This window comes from Alternaria atra (assembly GCF_907166805.1).
Source record: "Alternaria atra isolate CS162 genome assembly, contig: 22, whole genome shotgun sequence".
NCBI classification, from domain to species: domain Eukaryota; kingdom Fungi; phylum Ascomycota; class Dothideomycetes; order Pleosporales; family Pleosporaceae; genus Alternaria; species Alternaria atra.
Window position 1 is genome coordinate 2,366,699 of NW_025091320.1, and position 25,584 is coordinate 2,392,282.

At 49.5% G+C, this 25,584-nt stretch overlaps 6 protein-coding genes across 6 annotated transcripts; 5 read left to right on the forward strand and 1 right to left on the reverse strand.

The window, feature by feature from the left end:
• Window positions 1-637: 637 nt before the first annotated feature.
• ALTATR162_LOCUS3544 (uncharacterized protein) lies at window positions 638-1,265 on the forward strand (the record flags this gene model as incomplete). The annotated part of the gene is made up of 2 exons (XM_043311152.1): window positions 638-1,111; window positions 1,167-1,265. 2 exons carry the CDS (start codon window positions 638-640, stop codon window positions 1,263-1,265), a joined length of 573 nt encoding a protein of 190 aa, XP_043167087.1.
• Window positions 1,266-2,312: 1,047 nt separating this feature from the next.
• Window positions 2,313-2,849, forward strand: ALTATR162_LOCUS3545 (uncharacterized protein; the record flags this gene model as incomplete). The annotated part of the gene is made up of 3 exons (XM_043311153.1): window positions 2,313-2,464; window positions 2,550-2,690; window positions 2,783-2,849. 3 exons carry the CDS (start codon window positions 2,313-2,315, stop codon window positions 2,847-2,849), a joined length of 360 nt encoding a protein of 119 aa, XP_043167088.1.
• Window positions 2,850-8,435: 5,586 nt separating this feature from the next.
• Window positions 8,436-9,143, forward strand: ALTATR162_LOCUS3546 (uncharacterized protein; the record flags this gene model as incomplete). The annotated part of the gene is made up of 1 exon (XM_043311154.1): window positions 8,436-9,143. One exon carries the CDS (start codon window positions 8,436-8,438, stop codon window positions 9,141-9,143), a length of 708 nt encoding a protein of 235 aa, XP_043167089.1.
• A 9,032-nt stretch (window positions 9,144-18,175) lies between these two features.
• On the reverse strand, window positions 18,176-20,404 carry ALTATR162_LOCUS3547 (uncharacterized protein; the record flags this gene model as incomplete). The annotated part of the gene is made up of 1 exon (XM_043311155.1): window positions 18,176-20,404. The coding sequence occupies one exon, from the start codon at window positions 20,402-20,404 to the stop codon at window positions 18,176-18,178; it is 2,229 nt and encodes a 742-aa protein (XP_043167090.1).
• Window positions 20,405-21,117: 713 nt separating this feature from the next.
• Window positions 21,118-22,376, forward strand: ALTATR162_LOCUS3548 (uncharacterized protein; the record flags this gene model as incomplete). The annotated part of the gene is made up of 2 exons (XM_043311156.1): window positions 21,118-21,603; window positions 21,678-22,376. The coding sequence occupies 2 exons, from the start codon at window positions 21,118-21,120 to the stop codon at window positions 22,374-22,376; spliced, it is 1,185 nt and encodes a 394-aa protein (XP_043167091.1).
• A 2,043-nt stretch (window positions 22,377-24,419) lies between these two features.
• ALTATR162_LOCUS3549 (uncharacterized protein) lies at window positions 24,420-25,403 on the forward strand (the record flags this gene model as incomplete). Its single annotated transcript, XM_043311157.1, has 1 exon — window positions 24,420-25,403. One exon carries the CDS (start codon window positions 24,420-24,422, stop codon window positions 25,401-25,403), a length of 984 nt encoding a protein of 327 aa, XP_043167092.1.
• Between the last annotated feature and the right edge of the window lie 181 nt (window positions 25,404-25,584).

Here is a 25,584-nt window from a genome sequence, read left to right on the forward strand (position 1 = left end):
ATGCTGCATCGCCCTCAGATTTCCACTGTTGCTGGTACTTCGCAGTTCAACCACGTTCTCTGTGTTGTTCAAACACTGATATCCCAGTACATGGAGCCAAACGGTCCAACACCTTGGTCGAAAGGCTTCTTGGCGTCGCAATCAGAATTCATGCCGTGAAGCAACCTTTGCCGTGAACAGAAGCATCAGCGGGTGGATTCTGCAGCCGTCTTTTGAGGAGATACGGGCGAAGAATTTGATTTCGTCCTAATACTTATGAACATGCATTGGTAAGGGTTCGCGCACTACCAGAAACATATCGCAGAGACCGATTCTTGGGCGATGAAGAGCATCATGTGGGGAGCCGGACACGTCAAAAACAAAACAAGAGGTCGAGAGGATGGCAAACCTGACGTTTTTGAACGATGATGTACCTGGTCAGCAAGCCGAGGTGAGCTATGAGCTTCACGTGACGATCAGGCACAAGACAAGGATTTTGGCGCAATTCGCTAGCTCCTACGTCATCGTTCTCCGCAACCCCAATAACATAACACGACTTCTTCCCCCTCCTCACACCACTTACACAGCAATTTCAAACTCAATTCCCATACCTTCAACTACACACCACATACCCCAAATATCTCAAATCTAATTCACAATGGGTTGGTTCAGCTCCGATGAGAAGTCCGCTGCCGCGACTCACCCCGTCAACCTCGACGTCACCACAAAACACGGTTCCGCAGCTGAGCAAGATCGCTACGGCCAACATTTCGGTGCTTCAACCGATGCCATCCGCCGCGGTGTCGACAAGGGCCTCAACAAGCTGCAACAAGCTGCTCTGGCCAAGGGCGAGGGTGCCGAGCAGGACCGCTACAGCGAACACCTGAGCATTGGTGACCGCGGCTACAACGCCATGAAGGACGCTGCCAAGTACAAGGGCGACGGCGCAGAGCAGGACCGATACAACGCACACTTCAGCCCCGCGCTGCACAGCCTTGATGCCGCGAAGGCGGTACAGGCTGCAGGAAGCGTAGCCGCCAATGGAGAGAAGAACGCCAAGTACTATGGTCTCGGATACGATGGCCAGCAGAGAGCGAAGCTGTTGGCTGGTGGCGGAGTGGGAGCTGAGCAGGTAAGCTGATCATCGGGTTGCGCCACCATGGGAATGATGCTAACCATTCTCCCAGGATCGCCTCGGCCAGCATTTCCAACTGACCAGGGACGCCGTCGCCAACGCCGCCCAAAGAGTAAAGGACGGTGCGAAGGATGTTCTGCCCAGGCGATAAACGGATAGCCGTTCGACGTGGGGATGACTAAAAGGATGACTTTGGCTAAGACTGCAACGGCCGTATACGTGTACAACACAGTGTTTGTTCATGGTGTATATATACAAAAGAATAATTTTACATCAATTACCGACTAGTGAGATCCTGTCTACATATAGGTGATGAATCACAGCTGCTTGTGCCACACACAATATGGGCGACGTGAAGAAAGAGCTGGTTGTTCTAGGACAATGCTAATAAGGGCCGCAGTCTATTGCGCGCCCACACAAGAGCCGCGTCACCGAACACCGCTATCCGCAATTGTGCGGTACATGCTACAATTTATTAAACTCCTAGAGCCATGACCATCGTACGCGCATCGGCCAGAGGCGTCATGGTGGTGACACTTCGCAGTACCTGGCATCGCACCATGGCGCCATATGCCTAGCCTGTGCATGCACAACCGTTTTGAGCCCGATGAAAGGTCGAGGGAAATCATCGTGATATTAATTTCTAAACAAGGTTCTAGTTGTAAGCCTCCCGGTTCATGCGTCCCGCCTTACGCACCCCACATCTACCGGTCTGATATCAGCCGAACGCGTCCTACCCGGGAATAACGCACATCATCTCCAAGCCATGATCTACGTTTCAGATCTTCCCATACTTAGATACTCGTCATTAAGTCTGTAGTCAGACTTGTAAGAATACGTGGTACCGAGTAATCCATGGTGTTTCGACAACAGACATTTCTTACGACAAGACGACATTGCACCAAGTCTTCGTCGGTGTCAACGGATTTCCGTGCGCTTGAAGGCCAAGAATAGAAATTGAGAAGGAAAGGAAGCTGATGAGAGACAGGTAGGTGGAGAAGCCTAAGAAAAGTGCTTCGTAATGATTGCAAACGTTCATAGAGCATGAGATGAGAGGTATAAAGCTATAATACCATCACCCGTTCTTCTTCTCATCCGCAACATCTTCACTGCAATCATCCACAGCTTCCACATCTCAACCGCAACAACCTCTTTCCAACCACTCACCACTCACCACTCACCACTCACCACCATCAAAATGCAGTTCACCCTCCTCCTCACCCCCCTCCTCGCCGCCCTCGCCCTCGCCGCCCCCGCCGACATTGACGCTCGTCAAACCGGCTCTCTCCGCGTCCAACTTTCCAACGACGCCGTCGACACAGCTGTCCAGCGCAATATCCCCGCTGATGGGTAAGCTCGCACCCAATTGCCACACCATTTCCACATTTCCCTACTTCACCAACGTAATGACTGATTAATTACCTTTCCAAAACAGCTCCCGTGTTTCTATCCGCGCCAACTTTGCTGGCTTGGGCCGCCCCGTCCGCGCTAATCGCGCTTTGATTGTTGGAGCTGGAAACGGGAGGTGCAATATCTTCAGCGATGCTGCGGGGACTAAGAGGGTTGCTACTATTGTGTAAGTTTTCCATTTTCTTCTTTCCTCGATTGGTCAAGTTTTGTAAATCTGGAGTGTGATTTCTGTGGATAACGAGTCTAATGGTTAAACAGCGCCGGTGGCGATGATGTCGACTTTGGCCAGACTAACCTCGATAATGGAGTCATTGTTTGCCAGTAGAACTCGCACTCGCACTTCTCAGCTGATACTCTTTGGAAGAAAGATGAAGAATGAGGGATGTGTGGGATGAAGGATCGGTATATGGGGACTTTCGTTTACTTTTGTGTTTTGTCTTTGCTTACTATCTTCTAACCGATCGTTATCTACATAGAATGCTACAATCGTCTTTTGCATGCATCAGTTTTGTGATTTCATGATTACATCTTATCAACTCTGTACACAAAACGTGCGCTTTTGCTCATCTTCGACATAGCCTTGCGACAGATGAAGGGCGTTCTTGCCCTGATTTCCAAGCCTAATTTCACTTACTCACTTCGGCCAGAGCGGTAGAAACTTCTTCCTCACGCTTTGACTGATGCGTCGACCCAGCGACTTCTTGAGCTTATCATTCGTCTCCACCTTCTCAGTATCTTCGTCCTTCTTACCAAAAGCATTAAGCAGTTTCAGAGTTGCTATCAGTCAGTTCAGTCAGTCCAGAGCTCTCTGGACTGACTGAACTGACGTCTAAGGTCACTAAACTGGACTGGACTGACTGCCAAGACTTTTCAATCAAACTAAAACTGACTGACTGAACTGACGTCGATGCCGCTTGCGGACTGACTGGACTGACTGGACTGAGTTACCTGACGTCGAACTGAGATAATTGCTCCTGTATTTTTGAGATTTCTTCCTCCGATAGTGTGCGCGCTAGCCCAGAAGCTGACGTAGTCGTTGGCTGTATACCAAGCCTCTTCTAGCTCTTTAAACTCTGCAAAGCTAAAACAAGCTCTGGCTTTATATAGAGTCTCCGCGTGCCTAACATGTCGCCAAGTTCGCTAAAAGTCCGCTCACAGTCTGCCGCTGCCGCTAGTATTGTTAGGACGTTAATAGCGAACTTTGAGAGTATAGGAAACTGCCTAGCAACTGACTCCTAGTATAGAAGCGGATTAAGAGACAGCCAATCCTCCTCAGCTAATGCCGGTTGCCGCTTCCATATCTCATACTCATCCTTAGCAAGGCTTGCCTCTAACTGCCGTGTGCTTTGCTTAATTAACGATTGTAGAAAAGCTAATCGCGACGTTACAATCCCTAGCTAGGGCTTCTTACGCAGTAGCGTTATTGTGTAAGCTAGAGTAGCTGCAGAGTCCTTCCGCCCCTACTACATGCGCAGGAATGCCTAGTAGTTATTTTTAAGCTAGCTATTACGATAGTAGACACTGTTACGGGCAGTGACATAGGTATTAGGCACCTTCTAGAGCGCTAAGAGGTAGTGTTTGTAGTGCGGGTATAGTATTGTAGCAGTGTAGTAGACAGGCGCGTTGTTAAATTTTACGTAATACTTAGCAAGCTTACAAAGCGCAAGGTTAACGTTTGTAACAAGATAATCTTTAGGCGCGTTTAGATCTTCGTAATTTACATCCTTAAGGTAGTCTTTAAGAGCCTTAAGCTAGTTAAGAAGCTACTTAAACGTTACTAGAACTTCCTATATAGCGCCGTGGCGGCTGTATTAGCCGCGACCTTTAAGTAGCTGTGTAGCTTTAGTAAATAGCTTAAGGAGTTAAATGTACTCTGTTATTGTCGCCTAGTCCTTGCCGCTTAGACCGCCTTTGCGTATATATAGTCGTAGCTAGGCAGTAGGGAGCTGCTCGCGATTCTTCTAACGTCGTGAGGTTGATGTTGCAGCACTATGCTCCTTAAGTTTACACTTAATATAGCTATTAATAGGGCCGTGTAGCTTAGCTGCGCGCACAAACGTGTTAAAATAGCTATTCTAGCGTGTCTTAACAGGCTTTACAAGCTACTAGATGTTAGGTAAAATACCTAAAGACTCTGCCTCTTCGCGCTGTAGGCGCTCTAGTAGTTGTTAAGTTTAAGGCGTACAGATAGACGCAATTACGTTAAAGAGGACGCTAATAGGCCCGTATCTGCGCTACTTATCTATATACTTCTCCTCGTCCTTAAGGTGGGCGGCGTCATTCTCGTACGCGCTACGATCTTTGCCCTAAATTACTAATTGCGCGCCTAGGTTAAGTATATAGCAGCAGCACCGCAGCTGCTGCTCGCTTGCGATAAAGCTAAACTCCTCTGCTAAGGACTTAACTGCAGTATTATTGTTACTTGCGTTATTAAGCACAAAGTACCTAACGCTCGCGTTGTTAACGCCAAATAGCCGAAGTATTGTTGTTACTGCAGCAGCAATATTGTTGCTAGTGTGCGCTCCGTGTAGCTTAGGCAACCTAAGTAGGTAATTAACTAGCTTGCCCTCGCTGTTAAGGTAATGTACGCAGAGACTAGTAAAAGCATACTGCCTACTAGTTAAAGTCTAGTTGTTAAATAACACGTGTATAAGTGACTAGGCTTCGCGAAGGTAGTTAGTAACAGCTAGTATGTATGTATTGTACTTAGCAATAATATGATCGCGGAGCGTTTAGTAGCTACGCCAAAGGAGGGCTTTAGCTAGTAGGCTTACAGCCGCAATTATAGCTTAAAACTGCAGCGTTTCTATTACGCAGAGGCTCTAGTTGTCTGCGAGTACCCAGTCCTTTAGCGCGTCCTAAAATTAAGAGGTTAAAAAGCTTGCTGCTATCTTATTTGCTACCTCTTGCGATACCTCTATCCCTTTAGACCTTATAATATGTACTTAGGACTTTACAAGCGCGCCTATAATATTGCCCTCCCGGCTAGCAATTGGTATAGGTCCGTTGGGTCCGTGTGAGTGCCCAGGCTTGTTGCTTGAGAGGTGTCGGCCAGCGTTTGTAGTGCTGTCAGCCTCGTAGCAAGCCTCCTGCCTCCGTCGTTGATAGCAGTACCGGCAAAGCTAGTAGTTCTTCTTGTACTTGCGGTGCCAGACGGCCCAGCCGTGGCGGTAGATCCAGCTTTTTAGCCCACCGCGACTATTGCGCTCCACTTGGCGCCGCTCAAGATACGGTACACGCTTAAAATCAAGCCCGTCGTAATTGTCGTCGTCGTCGTCGTCAGGGAGGTCCGCCTGTGCTGCTAAGGGCTTATCAGCCTGTGCCTCGCTCGCAGTATCGCCAACAGTAGGCGCGTTCGATAGCGATGGTAGAGGAGAATTGCGCTTATTGTATTCTACAAGGCGGCGAAGGCCTGAATTAGAGGGAGTAGACATGAAGTACACCAATCAGTATTATGGCAACAGTAGTCCAGCGTCGTGTGTATAGCAGACGCGACGCGACGCGACGCGAAAGGCTTGCTAGGTGCGGCTAGCGCATCTCCACAAGTTCTGATTAGCTCAATGCCATATACTTTACCTTATATGGGACTGGATTATACCTATCCAGGACTAGCGCGGCTTCAAAGCCGCACTAGATGTAGCTATCACGACTGCCAAATTCTGCTTCAAAAATAGCCAACGTCAGTCAGTTCAGTCAGTTCGAACTGAGTTACCTGACTGATAGCAAGTCTGGTTCATTTGAAGATCACCTCGTCCGGGTGTCGCTGCACGAAGCGATCAACCCAGTGTATTTCAACCTCTCTCTGCGCGATCTGCGAGGCGAAAGTTCTTATCATAGCTCGTGTAGGCGGTAAGCCTTGCCTTGTGAGTCGTTCAATATAGCGCAGGAGCTCTAGCTCCTGTTGTGGGTGGAGAGTTTGCTGGTTTGAATCCTGGGTAGCTCGCGAGGTTGCGAGACCTTGGTGTCTTCGTCTAAGCGTTGTATAGCTGCAGCCATACTCTCCTGCAATCTTTCTATAGCTAAGTTGCTCTCTAGGTCCTAGCGATTCTATTGCTTTAAGCGCAGCCTCAATATTAGCCATAGTTGTAGAGTTATCGCGTGTTGAAGTTGAGGTGTAGTTTTGGTGGGCCGTCACGCACGGTACGTGTTTGCTGTGCTTGTTTGTTAGATGAACCAAGGGTAGCTCGCATACACCCTTAGTCGGCGTTGCTGTAGCTTCAACGCCTGCTAAGGCGTTGTGAAGGAAATGAGCATGCGCTCCGTGTGGATTCAGACTGAATACCATCCCCGCCTGACAATGAGAGCGCTTTGTTGTTTGAGCGCAGAAGAACCATTTCGCTTCCTGATGGTAATCTCGATCTCGACGATGAATTTCCCGCTTACACTAGCCGGATTGTACTGTCGATATCCAGTATCGAATTTCTGGTTGCTGTGGCACTGATTCCAAAGATCATTCTCAGTCAATGTATGGTTTAGCCCTAGGAAATTAAAATCAATGACTGAGCCAGCAGAAGCGTTCAGCGATGACGGCGAGAAGACAAGCTCCCCTGCTTTGCCGACAGTGACAGTAGTTGTAGGTCAAGACCCAGTTGCAGTGCCCTTAGATTGCAGAATGTATGTCGCGTTCCAACCCCAAGGTGAAGTGGTGTTCCAAGGCGCATGTGGTGTAAGAGAGTTAGCCAACGCCGTTGCATGCGATGCGCGGGACTCGGCGGCCGACTCTCGCTTCGAGATCGCCTGCAAGGAAGGCGGGGTAACGCACGTTGTGGAAGCCAGCACAACAGTGCTAAAGTACGCCAGTAGAAAGTGAAGCTTAGCCATCGTCTCTGCACGTAAATTAGACGGTCTGAGTCTCTTGTTAAGTAGCGCACCGTTGCGCGCTCAAACGCGGGTGTTTCAAAACAGTGTGACTAGAGTGCGGGTTTCGGCGCCAAGAAGAGACTACGATACAGTGCCCATGCGCGGGTTGAGCCACACCAACATCAAAATTTTGCAAGCCAATAAAGCTCTTCGATTTCAACCCATCAAGCTAATCCATCAAGCTGTATTGTCTATAAACCTCAAGCCTAGCCAAGCTGGGCAACTCAGCTTGATTGGCTTGATTGTTGGCATCCATGGCAGGAGAGTAAGGGCACAGGAATAGCTAAGAAATGTGGCGTCTTCATGGCGCTTTTAGCGTCAGACAACTTTTGACAGCGACCTCCGTAGTGTCGCTGTTCTAATGTGCGAGGGAACTAGCGGCATTCATTAGTAAAGCTTGGTTTGATGAGTAATTTTCCACCAATCACAAACACGAACTAAGTAGAGCATAATTCTTCTTACGATATCGTATTATGCAAAAGTGTGGCAGCGCTAGCTCTAAAATTACTAGGTATTAAGTAGGAAATGGCTTCGCAGGCGTGTGTTTCTTATATGTACTATTACACATACGTGCATTTGTAATATGCCCGAGTTCATGGACTAAGTGCAAGGACAGGTCAACAACGACCCGCAGCAATCAATGCATTCTCTTAAGAATGTTACTAATGCTGTTGCATTAGTTTGTAACGGTGAGATGACTACATGTGCACGGACACGGTATTTTTATATTAGGTCTTCGACCTCGGATCAAACTTGATTGGTTAATATCGTAGTTTAAGCTTTTTATATCCCGCTCTTCTATGCAGTCCCTACCGTAACCGTGAAAGTTGGAAACAAGCCGATGGTGAGATGCCTTAACACCACCTCTCCTGACATTAATGTAGTAGCAAATTAGGTGCAAACAACATCTCTAGAGATAAAGACGCAGATTTAGTTATCTGCTAGCTAGATACTTGTTGTGTGACGCTTACAGACGATGCTGTGGTCTTCGGCTGCCTCAGCTTAACTCCGACTTTCACCGTTGTGCTAGAGGCATTCCCCTCACACAGACATGACCTCTGAATCTTTTCGAAACATGGCCTACAAGTTCCTTCTAGCCTCTCTGCCATTTGCAGGCTCAGCTTTGTACCTTACGTATCTACACATAACCCTCTCCCGAAGCGTGCAATGCCAAACAACGCCTTACCTACAAGACAAATCGATCGCTATACCTGATACAGTCCAGAATAGCTCGGAAAACTACATCATTCACCATGAGTGCACGCGCAAGAAAATCTCCACAGTGGCTCTTGGAGCCTCCAAGCCAGAGATGATGGTGCTCTTTCTTCGACACACAATGGCTACATTTTCCAAGCGTCCTCCTGCGTGGGGTATCTGGTACATGATCAAGGATGCCAAAGACAGGAATACGTTTAACTCAGCATACATTCGTTCTCTCCAGTTTGTTCTTGGAGACCGCGTCTGCGGAGTTTACGTGGTGACTTCTCGAGACAAAGAGCGTATCACCCTGACTCTAGATGCGCCTGGAAGTTATAAAGGCCCACTAGTAGAGGGAATGCTGGTGGTTGAAGTCAAAGAGGAGGGAGACCAAACTACTTTCATCAACCATACGGTTATGTGGCGAGAGAAGGGAAAAGGGAACGCCGGGGTCTTGGAAGGGGTGGTTGGAAGGTGGATGCATGGGTTGATGGTAAGAGGACTTATCGAGAGCGGCGTACAGAAATTGTCGGCAGAGATTGAGGAGAAGAAGAGATTATGAGAAGTGTAGATGTGCAGGAGATGCCTTTGTGGCGGAGGTACTGAACTCGAAGCACGGTGACATACATGGGCAAACCGGTTTTTGAAAAACCGGTTAAGCAGAAGTTAGCGTACCAAACTCTGTCTTTACCAGTCGGACAAAATCTTGTTAGTGACAGTGTAAGCAACGGATGATAGTAGTATAGGGTCTCATGTATGAGTGTATTGTTGTGTCTGTAACATGGTTTACAAGCGAGCGCCACGTACAAGCGAGCGCCGCACCCCACCAACTTTGCGCACTTCTCTCATCTTAACGTACAATGGCTCAGCGTAGCGCTACTCTACCAGCTTCAAATGAAGCAGATATTCAGCTTGCTATCTTCTCTATTAAATCTTATCAAATACAGAGTAATCGCAATGCTGCTGCTATCTATAGCGTGTCTGAACGAACGATCCGCCGCCGACGCGCTGGTGTACCTGCCCGACGCGATTGCCAGCCTAACTCAAGAAAGCTTACCCAGAGAGAAGAGGAGGTGATTATTAGCTATATACTCGACCTAGATCAGCGTGGATTTGCGCCTACGTACGAAGCTGTACGTGATATAGCTAATAGGCTACTGACTACGCGCGGCGCTGGTCAGGTCGGCGTCCACTGGCCGCGCAACTTTGTCAAGCGTACAGACAGTCTCACGACGTGTTTTAATCGACCGTACGATAGGCAGCGAGCTCTATGCGAGGATCCAGCTCTAATTAGGAGCTGGTTTGAGCTTGTAGAGGAGACAAAGACTAAGTACGGCATCTGCGATAAGGACGTCTACAACTTCGACGAGGCTGGCTTTATGATGGGCAAGATCACGACTAAGCTTGTCGTGACAGGGTCAGAGAGAAGAGGCAGACCAAAGGCTATTCAGCTAGGCAATCGTGAGTAGGTAACGTTAATTGCTGCGATCAACGCAGCTGGCTGGACAATCCCACCATTCCTTATCTTTGCTGGCCAGTATCACCTGTCTGCCTGGTACGAGGAGGATATCCCACGCGACTGGGCGATTGCAATTAGCGACAATGGCTGGACAAATAACGAGCTAGGAGTTGAGTGGCTAAAGCACTTTAACGCTTACACGAAGACTCGCGTTGTTGGTGCGCGTCGTCTGCTCGTCCTTGATGGCCATGGGAGCCACCACTCTCTTGAGTTTCAAGAGCTCTGCAAGGAGAACAACATCTACACGCTCTGTATGCCACCTCACTCATCTCACCTACTCCAGCCTCTTGACGTTGGCTGCTTCTCGCCGTTGAAGCGCGCGTACAGTCGTGAGGTAGAGAGCCTGATCCGCCACCACATCAACCACATCACCAAGCTCGAGTTTCTGCCAGCGTTCAAGGCAGCCTTTGATCGATCGTTCACATCAGTCAATATCTGCTCAGCTTTTCGAGGCGCAGGCCTCGTGCCTCTCCAACCAGATACTGTACTATCGAAGCTTGACGTGCAGCTGCGTACGCCTACTCCAGCTGCCCTGCCAGAGGCCCTCTGGGAGGCGCGTACGCCGAGCAACGTACGCGAGCTTGAGGCTCAATCAACGTTGATACGTGATCGCGTTCGGCGGCACAAGAGCTCATCGCCTGCCTCTATTATTGAAGCGATTGACCAGCTTAAGAAGGGCGCTGAGGTGATGATGCTCTCAGCTGAGCTGATGCGCGATCGGATTGCCAGCCTTGAGAGGGCTAATGAGGCAGCCTCAGCGCGTAAACAGCGTAAAAAAAAGCGTATACAGAAGCGAGGGACCTTGACAAAGGGAGAGGGAGAGGATATACTCGCTCAACGTGAGGTTGAGCAGCAGATTTCTCGTGAAGAGCGTCAAGGAGGAGCGCGATCAGGACTCAGCCGCCAGGCTCTGGCGCGCTGCACGAGGTGCAGGGAGACTGGCCACAACTCACGTACATGCAAGAAGGATACTAAAGATACTGCTTAATCTGCTATATAAATATCTATATATCATATTATCACGTTGTTAAGATATACGACTGTAGAGGTGCGCAAAGTTGGTGGGGTGCGGCGCTCGCTTGTACGCGGCGCTCGCTTGTACGCGGCGCTCGCTTGTAAACCATGTTATGTACAAGTGTGTGTTTAAGCTCTGAAATAGTCGGACGCATTAGTCATGACTGCTCTGCAGTCATGTGATGTGGTCCTAGGCTTATACCAATGGTACCAGGGTTTCTTGAACAAGCGTGCTAATTCTGGAACCGTACTATTGACAGTGGTTGGGACAATTTCTGATCTAATCTTGCGACTAACAGTTATGACACTTTCTAACTTACTGTATGCAACGGATTGAACAATGAAAGAACGTGCACGATGTTCCAGATCCTTGCATACTTTCAAAGAGTGGTTTCCAGAGGCATTGCCAAGCACTAGTGTCATAACGCCTCTAGGCTGTTTGCAGGGTTAGATAATAGCACAACCTGTGCTTCCGCCTCAGTGATCTGTGTGGATGCATATCGCCCATCTCTAGTGATGTAACGACGAGTCTACAATTTCTACATAGGCTGATCGAAAATATAGACCTAGACATCGAATGATATCAGACTACCAGAGCGCTATACGGTTTCGGCATGAGTAGTCTCGAACTCCCATCGTCATCGGAGACGCCTGTGATGTAGCAGTCTCATGAGGGGCCGCTATGACTGAGAGCTGATACATCGGCGTTAGTACTGTAAAACCGGGATTGGAGCTCTTCAGCATCTCAGGATCCAGAGTTGACGAATGAACAAGGCCTTCGCGTGGCCTAATGCATCATGGCTAGTATCGTAACCGAACTCAATTGCACAGCGTGCTAGCTTCGGCCAGAGTTGCTATCAGTCAGTTCAGTCAGTCCAGAGAGCTCCGGACTGACTGAACTGACGTTGTGAGGTCACTGAACTGGACTGGACTGACTGCCAAGACTTTTCAATTGAGTCAAAACTGACTGACTGAACTGAGTTACCTGACGTCGAACTGAGATAATTGCTCCTGTATTTTCGAGATTTCTTCCTCCGATAGTGTACGCGCTAACCCCAAAGCTGACGTAGTCGTTGGCTGTATACCAAGCCTCTTCTAGCTCTTTAAACTCTGCAAAGCTGAAACAAGCTCTGGCTTCATATGGAGTCTCCGCGTGCCTAACATGTCGCCAAGCTCGCTGAAAGTCCGCTCACAGTCTGCCGCTGCCGCTAGTATTGTTAGAACGTCAATAGCAAACTTTGAGAGTATGGGGAATTGCCCAGCAACTGACTCCCAGTATAGAAGCGGATTAAGAGACAGCTAGTTGTCAGATAGCATGTGTTGCTGTCTGATGGAAGGCCATCCAGCAGGCAATTTAGCATTGGTGTCGATTGCAGCCATGTTGGCCGACCCGCCTCGATCCTACTTCGGCCTTATTTGTACGAGAGCATATACATCGTGATAGCACTACCTTCCAGGGAGAAGACACGAAAGAATCAACATCTATTAATTCTATGCATTATCTCATCTAATCTGACACCAGTCCTCCTCAGCTAACGCTGGCTGCCGCTTCCAAATCTCATACTCATCCTTCGCAAGGTTTGCCTCTACCTGCCGTATACTTTGCTCGATCGACGACTGTAGAAAAGCTGATCGCGACGTTGACAACCCTAGCCGGGACTTCTTACGCGGCGGCGTCACTGTCTGAGCTGGAATAGCTGCGGCGTCCTTTCGCCTCTGCCACATGCGCAGGAATGCACGGTGGTTATTGTCAAGCCAGCCGTCGCGATAGTGAACACCGTCACGGGCAGTAACATGGGTGTCGGGTACCTTCCAGAGCGCTAAGAGGTGGTGCTTGTAGTGCGGGTGTAGTATCGTAGCAGTGTAGTAGACAGGCGCATCGTTAAATTTTGCGTAGTACTCAGCAAGCTTACTGTAAGCAAGATTAACGTTCATAACAAGATGATCTTTAGGCGCGTCTAGACCTTTGTAATCTACATCCTTAAGACAGTCTTTAAGGGTCTCAAGCTGGTCGAGAAGCCACTCAAACGTTACTAGAACTTCCCAAATAGCGCCGTGGCGGCCGTGTTGTCCGCGGCCTTCAAGTAGCTGTGTAGCTTCGGCAAATAGCTCAAGGAGTCGAATGTACTCTGTTATTGTCGCCCAGTCCTTACCGCTTAGACCGCCTTCACGTATGTATAGTCGCGGCTGTGCAGCGGGCAGCTGCTCGCGGTTCTTCCGGCGTTGTGAGGGTGCTGTTGCAGCACTATGCTCCCTAAGTTTACATTCAATATAGCTATCGATAGGGCTGTGTAGCTTAGCTGCGCCCACAAACGTGCTAAAATAGCTATTCTAGCGGGTCTTGACAGGCTTAACAAGCTGCCGGATGTTAGGTGTAACACCTAGAAATTCTGCCTCCTCGCGCTGTAGGCGCTCTAGTAGTTGCCGAGTTTGAGGCGTGCAGATAGACGCAATCACGTCAAAGAGGACGCCAATAGGCCCGTATTTGCGCCACTCATCTATGTACTTCTCCTCGTCCTCAAGGTGGGCGGCGTCATTCTCGTACGCGCTACGGTCTTTGCCCCAAATTACTAATTGCGCGCCTAGGTTAAGTATATGGCAGCAGCACCGCAGCCGCCGCTCGCTTGCGATAAAGCTAAACTCCTCTGCTAAGGACTCAACTGCAGTATCGTTGTTACTTGCGTTGTTAAGCACAAAGTACCTGACGCTCGTGTTGTCAACGCCAAATAGCCGAAGTATTGTTGCTACAGCGGCAATATTATTGCCAGTGTGCGCTCCGTGTAGCTCAGGCAACCTAAGCAGGTGGTCAACTAGCAGGGATCGGCATGGAGGGAGGTGGAATCTCCACCTCCATCTCCATACCTCCATGGAGACTCCATACATTTTAAAGTTATTACTAATCAGGGTAGTGAACCGCCTAGGTGTTTCAAACAACACTTATTCTTATAACGTGAGCGGCAAGCGAGCTGCGCACCCGTGCCAAGACTACGTCTTATCCACCTTCTATCCTCATGTCTCAACAACCTGATCTTGAGCTGCTTCCTCGTGAAGACAGGATCATCCTTGCTATCAGGCTATTAAATCCGACGCGTCATTAAGCCAGCGACGTGCTGCCATCATCTACAATGTGTCTGAAAGCACCCTTCGGACGCGACGCGCCAAAACCACCTCACGACGTGATTCTCATCCTAACTTATCGAAGCTTCAAATGCACGAAGAGCAGATGATTGTACAGTACATAAGGAAGCTCGATGCACGAGACTTTGCCCCTACACTTAGCTATGTACGAGAAATGGCCAACCAGCTGCTAGCTGCTCGTGGCGGTGGCCAGGTTGGAGAGAAATGGGCCAGGAACCTCGTACGCCGAAAGCCTGAGATCAAATCTCAAATCACTAGGCAGCGCGATCACCAGAGAGTTCTATGCAGCAATCCAGCGATAATTAGTACCTAGTTTATGTAAGCCCAGGGTACCTTGCATGGTCACGTGGACTATCCAGCGACCAATCAGCCCACTACTCTATGTATATAAGCTTAGATCACAGACCTCTCGGTGATCAGAAGAAGAATACACACAATCTACTTACAGTTTAACCTTGTACGCAATGTTAAAGCCAAGTACGGTATTTAGGACGAAGACACCTACAACTTCGACGAGACTGGCTTTTAGATAGGCGTTGGAGGGTCTGTTAAGGTGGTGACAGCGTCTGAGAGGCGTACTAAGCCGCTTGGAGTTCAACCTGGCGACTGTGAGTGGATAACGCTTATTGCTGGCATCAACGCGATGTGGTGGTCGATTCCACCCTTCCTTATCCTCAAAGCAAAGCACCACGACTAGGCCTGGTATCACAACAACCCAAAGGATTGGAGGATAGGCCTTAGCGATAACGGCTGGACAACGAACGAGCTTGGTCTTGCCTGGTTACAGCACTTTATCCAGCACACAGAGGCTCGCACAGTGGGTAGTCACCGCCTGCTTATTATCGATGGCCACGAGAGCCACCAGTCACTTGTATTCCAGGATCTCTGCGAGCAAAGCAAGATTATTACCCTCTGTATGCCTCCACACTCGTCGCACATCCTACAGCCGCTTGATGTGGGTTGTTTTGCCCCGCTGAAGCAGGCGTACAAGAAGGAACTCAGGGGCTTGGCGAACAGCCACATCCACCACATCGACAAAAAGGCCTTTCTAGCCACCTTTGGGGCAGTGTTCAATAAGGCATTTTCGAAGGACAACATCTTGTCAAGCTTTAGGGCAACTGGTTTAGTCCCACATAACCCAGAAGTGGTGTTATCTAAGCTTGAAGTAAAGCCTCGTACGCCAACGCCACCTGCACCAGGGCCTACCCCTTGGCAACCTAAAACACCAAGCAACGCCTGGGAGATAGAGGCTCAAACAACGCAGATCCTAAAGAGGATAAGGGAGCATAAGAGTTCTTCACCTGATTCTATTATTGAGATGGTGTTGCAGGTCAAAAAGGGATCAACTTTGAAGGTGCACTCACACACGCTGCTTGAGGCTAGAATAGCTAGCCTTGAGGAGGCAAACCAGGCAGCGTCTGAACGTAGAAAGCGCAAGAAAAAGCGAATCCAGAAGGGAGGAACCCTATCGCAGGCAGAGGCAGAGGATATAGTTGGGCAAAGGGATGTTGAGGCTCAGTTAGAGGCGGAGAGGCGTTAGGAGAGAGTGCGCACAGGTAGTAGTGCAGGGGGTATTCGACGCTGCAAGAACTGTGGCGAAGCAGGTCATAACAAGCGCACATGCAAGAGAGATGCAGCAGAAGTAGAGGGTTAATTTAACGTACTGTACACCATAGTACGATGTTGTAGTAGTGAGTTGTTGGTGTGTTGGGGTGGATGGCTGCATTTAGTGCGTAGCTCGCTTGCCTGCGCAGCTCGCTTGCCGCTCACGTTAGTAGATATAAAATTTGCTAATCTAGAGTCTATGATGGAGCAAACTGATGGATTGAAGTAGTACTATCTGTAAGCCCAGGGTACCTTGCATGGTCACGTGGATTATCCAGCGATCAATCAGCCCACCACTCTATGTATATAAGCTTAGATCACAGACCTCTCGGTGATGAAGAAGAATACACACAATACATACCATCTACTTACACTATCTATTCTCCATTCCTACTACTACTGTCCGCCAGCGACTCTTCAAAGAGAGGTCCATAGTCGTCGTCAACGAACCCAAAGAGGGAAGAGAGATAGTCGTCGTTCTCCTCTGCCGTCTCACTAATAACCTGAGACCCTCTTACATCCTGTTTATGGCTGCCTATCGTAATTAAACTGTTTCTTCCCTAGTTCGCCAGGCATGTGACTGCCTCCAGGGCATCTTCAGTGAGTCTGTTTCTACGCGGAGAAAAAGTAACACCAGCTAAACTGAATATCATCTCTGGCTCCGCGCTCATAGCTGGGATCGAGAGGAGGTCCATCGGCATGCGAGAGAGCTTAGGGTACTGCACCTTAACAGATGGTCGCATCCAGTACTTGAACGGGACGATCGATAAGTCGGTCTCCCGCCGATCAGTAAGATAGGCATCTAGTTCATTTTGAACGAGGGATGGGATAGGCCACTTTCGGGTATCCTCGAGCTGCTCATCAATCCTTCGGTACTTTGGCTTCTTACGCCATTGTAGCAATGGATATATCAAAATAGGTTACTAATGGAGATAGTCATGATGATGTTGATAGGAACTAGCATACGATTGATGGAGTGACGTTAGAAACTCTGCTGAAACACCCTGCGCACGGACATTCTCTCTCCACCCTGTTGCGACGAACGTTGGTTTACTACTACTAAACTGGTTAATCAGGTCGGTTCAGAATTATATGGAGTCTCCATGGCGGTATGGAGATGGAGGTGAATCGTGGAGGTGGCCAGATCTCCCTCCATGCCGATCACTGTCAACTAGCTTGCCCTCACTGTTGAGGTAATGTACGCAGAGGCCAGTAAAAGCATACTGCCCACCAATTGAAGTCCAGTTGTCAAACGACACGTGTATAAGCGACCGGGCTTCACGAAGGTAGTTGGTAACAGCTGGTATGTATGTGTTGTACTCAGCAATAATATGATCGCGGAGCGTTTGGTGGCTACGCCAAAGGAGGGCTTCGGCTAGCGGGTTCACGGCTGCAATCATGGCTCGAAACTGCGGCGTTTCTATTACGCGGAGGCTCTGGTTGTCCGCGACTACCCAGTCCTTTAGCGCGTCCTGAAATCGAGAGGTTGAAAAGCTTGCTGCCATCTCATTTGCCACCTCTTGCGATACTTCTATCCCTTTAGACCTCATAATATGTACCTAGGACTTTGCGAGCGCGCCCATAATATTGTCCTCCCTGCTAGCAATTAGTATAGGTCCGTTAGGTCCGTGTGAGTGCCCAGGCTTGTTGCTTGAGAGGTGTCGGCCAGCGTTTGTAGTGCTGTCAGCCTCGTAGCAAGCCTCCTGCCTCCGTCGTTAATAGCAGTACCAGCAAAGCCAGTAGTTCTTCTTGTACTTGCGGTGCCAGACGGCCCAGCCGTGGCGGTAGATCCAGCTTTTTGGCCCACCGCGACTATTGCGCTCCACTTGGCGCCGCTCAAGGTACGGCACACGCTTAAAATCAAGCCCGTCGTAATTATCGTCGTCGTCGCCGTTGGGGAAGTCCGCCTGTACTGCCATGGGCTCATCAGCCTGTGCCTCGCTCGCAGTATCGCCAACAGTAGGCGCGTTCGATAGCGATGGTAGAGGAGAATTGCGCTTGTCGTATTCTACAAGGCGGCGAAGGCCTAAATTAGAGGGAGTAGACATGAAGTACACCAATCAGTATTATGGCAACAGTAGTATAGCGTCGCGTGTATAGCGGACGCGACGCGACGCGAAAGGCTTGCTAGATGCGGCTAGCGCGCTTCTATAAGTTCCGATTGGCTCGATGCTCTATATGTTAACTTGTATAGGATTAGTGTTTATGTATCTAGGACTAGCGCGGCTTCGAAGCTGCACTAGATGTAGCTATCACGATTGCAAAATTCTGCTTTAAAAACAGCCAACGTCAGTCCAACATCAGTCAGTTCAGTCAGTCTAGAGATCTCTGAACTGACTGGACTGACGTCCAGCGGCCTCAAGAACTGACTGACTGAACTGAGTCTTGGCAGTCAGTTCAGTCAGTTCGAACTGAGTTACCTGACTGATAGCAAGTCTGAGCAGCTTGCTGAACGAGCTACGGCGATTGTGCTCTTTATCTTCACCACCCTTGGCCGAAGATGAAGGGAATGTCGGCATGCTAACCCCACGTTTGTTCTGGTCCCGATAGTGAAACTCAAGATCACGGTCTATCAATCCTGTGTTGCCAGGAAGTGGACGGCGTGTGATCGAGTTGGCCGGCATCTGCTTCTCGACGACGTCTGTATCCGAATCCGACTGGATGAACTTGCCGACTGACTTTGAAACATGATCTAGTAAGCCTGTAGAGCCACTACTACGCATGTGCTTCTTCCCGACGACAATCTGTTTCAACTCGGCGCAGCGACCCTCAGAACTATAATTGCGAATCCTTCTGGATTTCATGCGTGGAGAGACAACTTCATTATCATCATTGTTCTCATTCTCATCCTCGTGGTCATTCTCGGCGTCAATAGAGGAAGTAGAAGTCCGACGCGAGCTATCCTCGAACTCTCGTGGTATTGGCTTCCGCCTGGTTGATAACGAGCTCCCAGACTCATCGCTAGTAGTTGGACAGTATACAAATAGTGGAAAAGTCGTGATCTCATCATTAGCAGTCGCACCATACGTCAGTGGAAGCAAGGTCGTAATTTCATCGCCAGCAGCCGCATTATACGTAAGCGGGCTGAGAGTCGTGCTCTCATCTCCAGCAGCTGGATTGTATGCAAGTGGAAACAGAATTGATGTCTCGTCGTCAACGGGTGCGCTATACGTAAGCGGAGCAAGAGTCGTAAGCCCACCATCCTGCGCCTGATCAGGCACATCAACTACACGAAGCGTGCTCCTTCGATAATCAGGAAGGTACCCACCCGTATCAACCCTGCCGTGCAAAGAAGTATCCGAGTTGGCTGAGCTCTGCGAGTTTGACTTGTAGTGCACGGAAGATGCAAAGTCTGTTTGCGATGCGAAGCGAAGGAGCTTTTTTGCAGGTTTCTCTGGTGGCCATGGGCAGGCCCAGTCGAGAACATTGCAGCCGTCTTCAGTGCCAGCTAAAACGAATGCTTCTAGTGGGTATATACAGCAGACTTCCGTCTCATGCATCTCGGAGAGTGTGGCAACGGAGTCTTGCTGTGCGAAAAGACTTGTCTGAGAACCGGACTTCTTAACGTGACTAAAATTCTCCACGCGACGAAGCCGGCGCTGGAGTCTCTCTGCTGTTGGTGAAACTTCATTTCTCGGGGAGGATGTCTCTGGAGCGAAGGCATCCCAAGCGCCCGAGGTCAAGGTGGAGCCGGGACTGCCGTAACCATTGGACGGCGTGCGCTCATGTTTCTTCCGCTTCTCTGGTGTTGTTTTCAACAACAAACATGGGGTATCAGGCTCGTTTCGACTGTTTGATGCCTTCGTTGAACTCAATCTGCTAGAGCTCAGTGGTGGTTCTCGCTCTTGAGCGGGGGTATTAGTGATTGCGTTAGAGCTGAGACCATTCAGTTTGATATCACTGTTTGGAGAAGCAATATTCTGTTGAATGGTCGGCTCATCGATAAACTGTCTGCTTGTCGCATGAAACGTTTCTGTGCCATATGAGAACCGCTTTTGCGGGTCATCTCGCACAATTGGCTCCTTCATCTGCGTTATACTCGTCTTGTTGAGTCGGTGAGAGGGCGAAGTAGCTGTTGCCGAGTTTTCAGTCATCCTTGACAGCTCGCTGTGCAAGCCTTTGTTCTCAACAAAGCCTTTACTATTCGACCTGTCGGCTTTTGAAAGACATGGTTGACCATTTAAGGTCTCTTCGTTCGCGAATGGGTCCAGTTGAAGAGCAATATCCTCGGTCGTGGGATTGGGCTTGGGCCTGAGGGCGTGTATCATGCGAGCGCAGGGGCGATAGCGAGACAGTGGCGTAGCTGAGGAAGGTTGTGATTGAGATGGCAGTTTGTTACGGTCATCATTACACGCGTTGTTATTCATGCCTGGCTGCCGGCCTCGGGTCCTGAACTGCTCTCTGGGTGAAGATACAAGAAGAGAGCCACGATTGAGTTCCGATTCTTCTGAGAGGATACCATCAGCCCAAGATTGCAAACTCTGGCGCTGATTTCCAAGAGTATACGCATCAGTAAGGTTAATCTTCTGAGTCATCGCGCTAGTCATGTTGACGTTGTTGGCTCGCGACGCGACGAAACCGCTTAGTGGGAGGTCGCTCGGTAGTGAGCGTGAGCGTTTATGCCGAAACGCTGGAGGTGCTACGACGCCAGTCCATCTAGGTGCATTTGCTTCTGTGGTAGCAAACGATTTGTTTGACTGAGTCTTCGTACCAGAAAGGGAGTTTGTACGTGAACATTTCGTTAACGACCTATCGATCGCTTCGGTCGTGGAGGAAGTGTCCATGCTGTGATGGTGTTGTTCAATGGCTGGGCCAGGGCCACAAAATATGGAATTGGAGTTAGTGGCGGGACTCTGTCGAGATATCTCAGGGACCGCCGGATTCGTGGTGGAAAGCGGCCTTGGGTGAGAGGCGCAAGCGGCTGCGATGAGTGGAAATTGATGCTTTTGTCATTCCATGGGCGGAAGGGTCACGCGTGCCTAGGGTGCCAGTGCGCCTCGCGCAACTACAATTGTAAGGGGCAAGTGAAATCGTCCATCAGACACGCATTCTACAATTGCAATCACTGTGGTACTGTTTGGTGAATGAAGCCCATGCTGTAGAGCCATATACCGGAGCTCTCAAATAGCCCCTCTAAAACCTCCGAGCTGCAAAGAGTCCATGAACACTACAACTTCCCACCAGAACCATAGCAACTGGTCCAAGTTCAGGTAGTATAGCACCCAGACTTCGGTACAATCATTCTGCCCTGGAACCCACAATGCAAGCTCACGAAGATGCCTTAGCCTTGCTTACGAGCGCCCCTCAAAAGACAACCAATACGTCAACGGAGAACCTCTTGAGCATTTACGGCGCGCAAGAGGATCGTGATCCAGTGCGCGAGACATTTGACACAACCCACCGCAAAACGATTCTGGAAGAGCTTTCGGATATTTTGCAACTCCGTGGCCGCCTGCAGCAGATAGGTGCTACATTCTCCGACAATGGAGAGCTGCTGACCTACGGCGACCCATCATCACCCCTGGAGTTCGAAGCCATGGTACGTCTCAGTCCGCTGTATGATGAGCAGTGGAGCGCTTTCTTCGTCGACAACTATGTGCCGCCTGACCATGGAAGTGCAGATAAGCAATTATGGTCCGGTCTACGTACGCTGAAGAAGCTCCTTCGGAACGAGGGCGTCATTTTGGCCGGTAGCATCAGCGGTATTCTTTTGGGAATTCAAGCACGAAGTTGCGAAGGCTATGTTGTGCCTATGATGAGTTAAGAAACGAATGGCTGGCGATGCTGCGAACAAGCCTTCCGGCACATGATGACGCACAGCTGGCGACTCTTCTGGAGGAGGACTCATCAAGTGAGGACGATTCAGGATTCGGCGACGATGACATCCAAAAGACAGAGGGAACAGTACTTCTTGATATGAACGAATACCACGATATCACCGGTCTGCCTCCAATGCTGCATCACCGCAGTAGTAGCACCCCGCACACTATTGGTTGGAGATTCAGTGACGAATCCACGCCACCGCAACGCAAGGACGAAAACTGGAGATTTAGCGACGATCGGAGTTCGATACCGGTATGGAAGGATGTCGAACAGGCCAACATTGGAAAGGCGCAAACTCCGCTGGAGCTAGTGCCGATGAGCGAGAATCATGGTTCCGAGGAGGTCAATGCAATGCCAGTTGTGAGCAGATCAGAAGCATCACGACCGCCTCTTTCACCGAACTTGATACTACACGGCCCATCGCCGCTTCAAGTCAGTCGTATGGTCTCTAAAACCTCTCGGCCTCCTTTACCAACACCGCTGCAGACTATGAACACACAGAGCATAATACTTCAAGACGGAATCTCGTCAACTACAGAAGAGAATATGCAGACCGAAGAGGTCACGAAGGCGATCTGGGTCCAAAAGACCGCTAAAGATGGTACAAAAAGCAAGAAGTTGGGTAAAGTTCGCCGTTGGTTCCGACATGCTTCCGGTCGGGGACAAGGTAGTGAAAGCCTGGTAGATTTTGGGTAGTGTGAAAGATTGTCTAAAAGCCGAAGTGAATCCCAAGCATGTTTTCGTGGAGATGAGCAATTGGTATGCGTGTAGGTTTGGGTACGTACATCTAATGCGTGCAAGGTGGTCTCAAGATAGATATAATTAGGCGGCTCGACAGAGTCTCGCACGTCTTTACAATGACCCGCTTCCTTTAATTTCTGTCCGCTTATGCTTTTCGCTGAGCTGGTTCATATTGCGGACAGTCGAATGGGTGCGGGTAGTTGCGTTGTCCGCACGAACGATGTCGCAGGCACCTTGAGATCCGAAACCCTTGCGCTTGCTTCTTAAGACACGCATGGCTTCGTTCAGCGTTCACTGTTGTTTTTCTAGGTCCATAAGTACCACACGTGGATGCTAGTAGGGTGGTAAATGGGTTGGGGTTAGGTCGGGGTTGGGTTAGGGCTGGTTGACCTAAACAGGTAGTAACTAGGCTAAGTTAGAGCTAGTCATTACCTGTTTAGGTCAATCCAAACCTAACCTAACCCCGACCTAACCCCAACCCATTTACCACCCTAGGTGCTAGACAGCAGGCTGTCGAGGGACCAGCTATGGATGCTCTTATGACTAGTACTTTCAGCCTGGACAAATTGTCGTCGATAGCTACGTAGGCTAAGCTGAGCTGAGGGCCGATATATCACCAACTAGTAGATGGCAGCTCTATTTGGTAAACGTAAACACTAGAGGAATACTAAATATAAGCCTGATGGGATGCGCGGCTCTGCCTGCATGGCTTTTTGTAATTCTAGAGGCTCTGGTTTGATGATTGAGGAAGGAGAAGCGCAGTAACTGTGCGGCTTGGTATTTGAAGATGCGAAGAAAGGGACGCGTTACATCGTCACGTGATTCAGCGTACTGCTAGTGCCACTCCTTCCTTTCTTCCGGCCGCATCATGACTGCGAGCACCAAACACCTCGCGCCGTCGCTTCCAGCATTAAGATAGGTGTTACAGCATTATACACGTCAGCCCTACTTTTTCTAGCAGTCTATACCTGATCACTTTGAAGGTTTCAGGGCTTCTGCTATGTTCGTCATGATAACGCTTACATCTATGTCGTCTTCATGTTCGTCTGACTCTTCGTATAGAACTGTGCCAGAGCTTTGTCTCCAGCAAGGCATTACGGAAAGAAAAAAGATTGGAATCAAAGTGTCTTAGGAACACGACTGATTTGGATCTCTACTGATGACTCACCACCAGAAGGTGAAGTACGGCTTTGTTGTTGCTTCTGCTGGTCACGAGGTACCTCGCATATCGGTCTCAATCTTCGAATGCGGATCATGAGTACGATTTGGCTCCCACTTTGACGCTAACGCGTTCGCCAGATCATCTACTACGGCATTCTTCTTGATACCGATCTTCATGCCAGTAAGCCGATCGCTTACATCCTCGAGATTGACCTGGTAGGTTTCTCAGTCGTTCAGATCCGTTGATGAGGTAGTCTGATTTGAAGTTGGATTCATCGACGACATCTTATCAAGCCAATTGAGTAACTTCGAGTTGCGGTGGTGTCGACCACTTTTAGCGAACGTGGAGATAAGGCGAACCAGATCGCTAAGACGTGTAATGGCTCACTCAGCCTCTTCCCCACCATATGCGACGAGGTGGTGATTTGGGTCAAAGACTTACTCCTGCACCTTGCCCAAGTGTACCGCAGGTAAGCTAAAGTCTTCGAGGATATTCGGTGAGGCGATGAACGCATGCACGAGAGGGAAGGGCTCCGATGCACCCACACTAATTCATTTACGTAAAATACGTTACGTGTGAAGGGGACCCAGGAAACGCTTCTGAGCACAACGACTGGATTCTGCTACGATTGAATGAACTATTTCCTTTCGCCTTGACCTTCAACAAACACTCGAACAATCAACACTGCTTACCGCCAGCCCGTTCGCCCATTTGCAAAGCAAACGCACACAATCTACCCAATTCAACCACTTGTCAACCTCAGCGTGGTCGCACTTGCCGCACTCGCGCTGCAATAAGCCTGCTTTTCACGAGTGCCATCATCTCCATCTACAAAGATGAACTCATCGTCAAGGCAAAGCGCGAACTTGTTCATTGGTTCAGATTCATCGTGCACGTATAGCGAAGATGAACACAAGTTTGATACCAACCTGATGGGCACGCAAACCCACCATGTGTCGCATTCAAAGCCTAACATCCGAGGTTTGCGTCGAGAAAGTGCGCAGAACTTCGAGAGAACCTCTACAGTATCCTTCTCGAGGAGCCTCACAACTCCAGATTTGAAGGAGGATCTAGGCTATAACCAAGACACACCTAGCTGCTACACGGCTGCCCGCCGCTTTGAGACTCAAGAAGGGGCTGAAGAACGTCGTCGCGGAAGCGCAGCTGAAGCAAGAGTTGCACAAGACAACATTCGGCGTGATACTAGTTTGGATGAGTCTCGAACATACATGCAGCGGGTTCTGGCAGAGCACGATGCTGCTAGTGCGAGAGAGAACTCTGATCAGTACCATTTCGAGGAAGAGGACGTCGAGGAACCTAGCAATCAGCTTACGGTACCCACCCGTGGACACATTCGTGTAATCAGCTTCGAGGCCGTTCCCTCGCAACATATGCGCGGTAGCCTCTGGTCGACGACATCGCTTGCTTCGACTGATTCGGAAGAACTGACGGAGGAGTTCGCCCACGAAACTGATGAATGCCGCTGCACACTACAGGAAGGCATGCAAGGTTCAGATAGTGTCGAGGACAGTTTCCAACCAGTAACGCCTAGGCCACGTGCGTTATCGCTCTTGGACGTACCATCTGAGCTACATCTCAATCGCTCTAGCCCACCTGCTCCAAATCGCTCGATAAACCAGTCCGCTACGCTGTCAGCCCTCGATGGAGCCAGTGGGAAGTCTGATAGTCTGCCTCGCGGATCGTCTGGCCAATGGCTCGGAGCAACAGCTCGCCACTCATCACTCGCCGCGCGACGTCAAGGGCGGGTTGACTGGCAGAAGACCGGTTTTTTTCGTCAAGTGGTCGGCAATATGGCCTAGGGAATCTTGAGGAAGGCTATTTAGCTAGCGATTACGTGACATTCATTAGGGATGATGCGCGACCGGGGAAAGAGAAGCGAAAACGAGACGCATGGAAGCGTATGACGTGCTTTTGATGGTGGAATCTCGCGATCTCTTAGATTTATATCCAATTTTGGAGCTTATTGAAAGTTCATAAGGT